The 6,478-nt window shown below is 42.4% G+C and overlaps 1 protein-coding gene across 2 annotated transcripts in view; it reads right to left on the bottom strand.

Moving 5' to 3' along the window:
* Window positions 1-2,931: 2,931 nt before the first annotated feature.
* Window positions 2,932-6,478, bottom strand: part of LOC120065341 (serine/threonine-protein kinase 38-like) — a 32,104-nt gene continuing 28,557 nt past the window's right edge. Inside the window, exons 10-14 of one of the 2 annotated variants that reach the window (XM_039016260.1) lie at window positions 6,275-6,392; window positions 6,001-6,124; window positions 5,689-5,784; window positions 5,479-5,573; window positions 2,932-5,300 (exon numbers count right to left, since the gene is read on the bottom strand). In XM_039016260.1, coding sequence (XP_038872188.1) covers window positions 5,143-5,300; window positions 5,479-5,573; window positions 5,689-5,784; window positions 6,001-6,124; window positions 6,275-6,392 — 591 coding nt within the window. In that variant the 3' untranslated portion in view covers window positions 2,932-5,142. The remainder of the gene's footprint in view (window positions 5,301-5,478; window positions 5,574-5,688; window positions 5,785-6,000; window positions 6,125-6,274; window positions 6,393-6,478) is intronic. The other variant, XM_039016261.1, reaches the window with a different exon arrangement.

The raw sequence follows: 6,478 nt of genomic DNA, 5'->3' as shown, positions 1-6,478 counted from the left end.
CCTAGCCCCCCGACACATAAACTACTGCAGCATAAATACTGGAGGGGTCAGGAGACACTGTGGCCCCATCCGATGATACCCCCGGACAGGGCCAAACAGGCAGGATATAACCTCACCCACTTTGCCAAAGCACAGCCCCCACACCACTAGAGGGATATCTTCAACCACCAACTTACCATCCTGAGACAAGGCCGAGTATAGCCCACAAAGATCTCCGCCACGGCACAACCCAAGGGGGGGCGCCAACCCAGACAGAAAGACCACGTCAGTGACTCAATCCTCTCAAGTGACGCACCCCTCCAAGGGACGGCATGGAAGAGCACCAGTAAGCCAGTGACTCAGCCCCTGTAATAGGGTTAGAGGCAGAGAATCCCAGTGGAGAGAGGGGAACCGGCCAGGCAGAGACAGCAAGGGCGGTTCGTTGCTCCAGTGCCTTTCCGTTCACCTTCACACTCCTGGGCCAGACTACACTCAATCATAGGACCTACTGAAGAGATGAGTCTGCGTCTCTCACATGGGTAGGCAGACCATTCCATAAAAATGGAACTCTATAGGAGAAAGCCCTGCCTCCAGCTGTTTGCTTAGAAATTCTAGGCACAATTAGGAGGCCTGCGTCTTGTGACCGTAGCGTACGTGTAGGTATGTACGGCAGGACCAAATTGGAACGATAGGTAGGAGCAAGCCCATGTAATGCTTTGTAGGTTAGCAGTAAAACCTTGAAATCAACCCTTGCCTTAACAGGAAGCCAGTGTAGGGAGGCTAGCACTGGAGTAATATGATAAACATTTTTGGTTCTAGTCAGGATTCTAGCAGCCGTATTTAGCACTAACTGAAGTTTATTTTGTGCTTTATCCGAGTAGCCGGAAAGTAGAGCATTGCAGTAGTCTAACCTAGAAATGACAAAAGCATGGATACATATTTCTGCATCATTTTTCGACAGAAAATTTCAGATTTTTGCAATGTTACGTAGATGGAAAAAAGCTGTCCTTGAAACAGTCTTGATATGTTCGTCAAAAGAGAGATCAGGGTCCAGAGTAACGTCGAGGTCCTTCACAGTTTAATTTGAGACGACTGTACAACCATCAAGATTAATTGTCAGATTCAACAGAAGATCTCTTTGTTTCTTGGGACCTAGAACAAGCGTCTCTGTTTTGTCCGAGTTTAAAAGTAGAAAGTTTGCAGCCATCCACTTCCTTATGTCTGAAACACAGGCTTCCATCGAGGGCAATTTTGGGGCTTCACCATGTTTCATCGAAATGTACAGCTGTGTGTCATCTGCATAGCAGTGAAAGTTAACATTATGTTTTCGAATGACATCACCAAGAGGTAAAATATATAGTGAAAACAATAGTGGTCCTAAAACGGAACCTTGAGGAACACCGAAATTTACAGTTGATTTGTCAGACCATCCACAGAGACAAACTGATATCTTTCCGACAGAAGATCTAAACCAGGCCAGAACTTGTCGGTGTAGACCAATTTGGGTTTCCAATATCTCCAAAAGAATGTGGTGATCGATGGTGTCAAAAGCAGCACTAAGGTCTAGGAGCACGAGGACATATGCAGAGCCTTGGTCTGACGCCATTAAAAGGTCATTTACCACCTTCACAAGTGCAGTCTCAGTGCTATGATGGGGTCTAAAACCCAGACTGAAGCATTTCGTATACATTGTTTGTCTTCAGGAAGGCAGTGAGTTGCTGCACAACAGCTTTTTCTAAAAACTTTGAGAGGAATGGAAGATTCGATATAGGCCGATAGTTTTTTATATTTTCTGGGTCAAGGTTTGGCTTTTTCAAAAGAGGCTTTATTACTGCCACTTTTAGTGAGTTTGGTACACATCCTGTGGATAGAGAGACGTTTATTATGTTCAACATAGGAGGGCCAAGACGGTCTTCCAGTGTGTCCCCAACATCATCGCCTCTCTGGGGGAGCCACCACAACCCGCAACCACACCCACCCCGCAGGTCAACGAGCTGGATAGGCTGATCAACACTGATCCCCACCCTCCAATGACAGTTGAGGAGAGCATAGAAGTTGTCCTTGTATAGGTTAATTTATTTCCCATATTGGTTAAGGTCAGGGTTTGGCAAGGTTGAGCTGATCCTAGATCTGTGTTTTGGGGCGACATCTACCCATGTTTCTCATCTGTTAGCCTATCTCCCACTCAGGATATGTACATTTACAGACACACTCAAACAAACCTCAATGACTGTACAGTCCAAACCCATATACACATACCGAGACAGAGGTCTTAATTTGGTCACTGAATAAAATAAATTCACTGGAAATCCACACTAATGCACAGTTGTATGAACAGTTTTGTACTTTTAATGTAGCTTAATTTTGGCCAGGTAATAGCCTAACCACCGATCAAGCAACATTACATCGGTGGAAAAGTGTGTATGTTCAAATCCTGTTGCTGCAGGATAATTTTGCTGCAACAATACTGGTCAAATTAAGATCCTACATCTGTACATGTACTCCCACATATAAACACAGATTTGGACAAGGAGGATGTTTACAGCAGATAACCAGACCTACTAGTGTGTATCTGTTCAGTTGTCTTATTAATACTTTACCCACCACCACCCCCATGTGTTATATTCAGTTTGTGTGTGTGTGTGTGTGTGTGTGTGTGTGTGTGTGTGCTGTTTTCTTTCCTTTTATGGCTGATTACATTTTATACAATGGGAATTGTTTATATGAAGGTTGCCATTCAGTATTATTGTTTAAGGTTATGTACATAGTTTTTCTTCAAAGAATTTGTTCCAAGAATTTTACAGCTGCAGAGGAAATTTGAATAAATATATTGACGACTGAACTAACTTTATGATTTTGTGTTTTGCCTAATAGAACCTAATGTTGACATCTCATATAAGGGATGGCTGTCCTGACAAAGACATATAGTAGAGTATGCCACAGACAGTATGCCACAGAGTTGTAAGAAACTTTTATTAAATGATGAAATCATTTTAGCATTTAAAGCTTTTTTCTTTGCAGAGAAATGTGGTTGAGCTGAAAACATTCAAAACACACAGAAGTATTCAAAAAGACACACACTCACATCTATGCATAGTATACTGTATGTGTCATCCAGCAGAGAGAAATGATTGTGGTTTATACATGTAGTCATTTGCATATGGATATTTGTTCTGTTAAAATGGAACAGCTGGTGTGAAGCACAATATAACATCTGTTAAACACATCAGCAGACATAATGGAAAGTATTGTACCGCCTGTTTGTCATGTGTACCTTTTCAAACAGCACTACAGTAGTAAGGCTGTGTTTACAAAGGCAGCCCAATCGGTATCTTTATTCCACGTATTGGTCTTTAGACCAATCACATCAGATTCTTTTCACATCAAATCAATTTCAGAGCTGATTTAATTGGTCAAAAGACCAATTAGTGGAAGAAAATACCAGAATTGCACTGCCTGTGTAAACGCAGCCTGTGTGTCTATCATTCTAAGCAGCTGCTCAGGGCTTACTTCTCCAGCAACAAAAACACCTTAAAGCACTCGAGTGAAAACTAGAATGAGTGGAAAACTACACTTCAACGTCATTCAGTCGTCCATCTGGAAAGAAAAATAATTCTAGCAACACTTTACAAAGGTATTATTTCTGGGTAACTATATGGGAATTATCTTTTGTAATAACCTTTAAGTATAAGAAGTTACATAGCACTTAGCATTGTATTCTCTTGAAAATTCTAAGACTTAGAACAAATGGTTAGTGTTCCATAGCTGTACTACATCCAGATGGCATAGTAACTAGATTATTTACTAGTTACTCTAGTAACGTCTCCTGTAGTTACTCCAGTAAAGTGAGACCAAGTTTACACACACACACACACACACACACACACACACACACACACACACACACACACACACACACACACACACACACACACACACACACACACACACACCTGAAAGTGCTATAAAACACAGATATGTGAAAGTTGAAATTCCATATTTAGGGAAGTTTTAAAATGTACACGAAATTCCTGAATAACCAGCGTTATTCATAAAGCAGTGGTACCTCTGGGAGTTCAAAATACTACATGGAAAATAACTGAAGACTAAAATAAGAATCCTTTCTTTAAATACCAGCTTTAGAAAGACAAGCTGTAAAAAAAATCAAGTAAGTAAGTTGTGAGAGTGACTTCCAGATCTTTCCATCATGCATAGAAACAACTTGACATTAAAAAGGGGGGGATTCAAATGTTAAACTAATGTACAGCTCCTGTAGTTCTTTGGGTAAGGCACAGAAATAGACATGTTAACTTGTTTCAAGGCAGTGTCATTCAGACAGCTCAACATACACACACACAAGCAGCATTAGTTATATCCCTGAAAACTAATACTATTTCAATCCAACAGCATTAAGAATCAAACGTATTGAAAATGTCTGTATTATACAAAATTACAGAAGATAGATAACTGGGCACAACAAAAGCAGTAAAGGAGAAGTGGTTCTTGCTTATATTTCTAGAGGAGTAGCAAGACCACGATGGAATTTTCTGTCCTTTGTTGAAAATTCTCACTCACTAACTGGTGACATCACAAAAATCCCCAAAATAGAACCCTAAAAATAGCAATCCTCTAACTCCTCCCTTGAAGGCAAGCAGTGATCTGATGACATCACAGGGGAAGTGATACAGACTACTGGGAACCTGCCAGCTCCCAGAGAACAGTAGAGACGTTTTCCTATGAACAGTATGACTGGTTGAGGAGAGGAATGGGGAGAAGGTTCTGGAGGGGCACAAAGGGGGCAGCTCTAAGGCTGTTCAGTGCTGCTGGGAAAGTTAGAGCTAGGCTTCAGCTTTGAGACATTGGGTCCTACTCAATCAAAGCTGCTATCCCGGTTTCTAAGATCAAGTTTTACATTCGCAGAAAGGCCAAACAGTGGTCACAACCATTTATTCACTGGGTATAATGAATCCTGGTTCAGGAGGCCAGCAGGGAATATACTTACCCCATAAACACAGCTTAACTGAACGGTCGAAATAAACTGATATTTTACTTTTTTCATATTTGTGGTAATATGAAATAGAACAGTGAAGTGAAGACATCTGGGTGTTGTGGGGAGGTGAGGGGTTCAGGGGGCCATTGCAGCGCAAGTTATAGGGTCACAGTTCATCTCTTACTTCCCTTCATGTAGGAAGGGATGGCTCCCCTGGCTGTCAGGCCCTCAAAGCGCTTGTAGGTGTAGTTGATAAAGACCCAGTCCTTATTCTTATAGTCAGCCTCCGCTGCAGCTGCTGCTGCTGGGGACTTGGTGGGTGCTGCTGCAGCTTGGGAGAGAGAAGAGGGAGAGGAAGGAGGAAGTGTGAATAGATAAGGAGAAAGGGAGAGAGCTTTATAGTTGATAGTCACAGGGTATACTGTACAACCACACACACACAGTCAGAATAATAATCAACTGAGACACAGGAAAATAGTTTCTGCTGAAACTGTCTGTCTTTCTCTCACCTGTGGGTGAAAGGATGTCTGACTCAGGGAACTCATCGAAGTTTGACGTGTCGTCAATGCTTTTAATCTCAATGGGGATCGCTGCAGGTCTCTCCCTGTGATGGGTGATAAACGCAAAACTGTAGTGAGGCCTGGACATTTGGACCACTGAGGTATAAAAATCTCATTGATTTAGATATAAACTGTTCCTTGTAAGTAGTCCCTGTGTACCTGATGTGGTCATAATCAACTCCCTCAAAAAACAGGTTTCTCTTGATCTCCTCCACTCCTGTCGCCCCGATCCGATGGTCTCCCTCACAACAGAACCTAAGCAGTATAATAGACATGTTTAGATCCTGAGAACAACCACAGAGGGATATAGAAGTGTGCTTGCCATAGATACAGAACTAGCTTGAGATTACATTGTAACCATTTAGTTGATGTTCATTCTTGTCAAGAGCAACATGCTGTACAGTAAGCTACAGAATGCTTATTCATCTCGCTCTATTTTTCAACATGTTGATATGTAGTACTGGTGCTGACCTGAGGATGAGGTCCTTGGCCCTCTCTGAGATAGGTACTTCTGGAGGGAACACCAGAGTCTCCTTCCAGTTCATCACTTTCTTATAGGTTTCCTGGGGCGTCTCTGAACAGAACGGGGGATAGCCTGGAGAGAGAGAGGGACATTTAGACAGCAATCCTAATTCAATCATAACATGCATCAAACTGACATCAATGCATGATTTACACAAATGTTTCAGTTACTAATGCACTTAAGTTAGGGCCTGTGTTTCCAATCAACAGATATCCCTCCTACCAATCAACATCTCATACATGATGACCCCCAGGCTCCACCAATCACAGAGCTTGTTGTATCCGGTCTGCATGAACACTTCTGGGGCAATGTAGTCTGGAGTTCCCACAGTGGAGAATGCCTGAGAAATGGTGAGAGGAGAGAGGGAAAAGGAGAGGGACAGGAGAGGAGAGAGGGAGAGGACAGAGGGGAAAGGAGAGAGGGAGA

The sequence above is a fragment of the Salvelinus namaycush genome, chromosome 20 (genome assembly GCF_016432855.1).
Source record: "Salvelinus namaycush isolate Seneca chromosome 20, SaNama_1.0, whole genome shotgun sequence".
Taxonomy (NCBI): Eukaryota; Metazoa; Chordata; class Actinopteri; order Salmoniformes; family Salmonidae; genus Salvelinus; species Salvelinus namaycush.
This window is presented reverse-complemented; position numbering and strand designations above follow the sequence as displayed.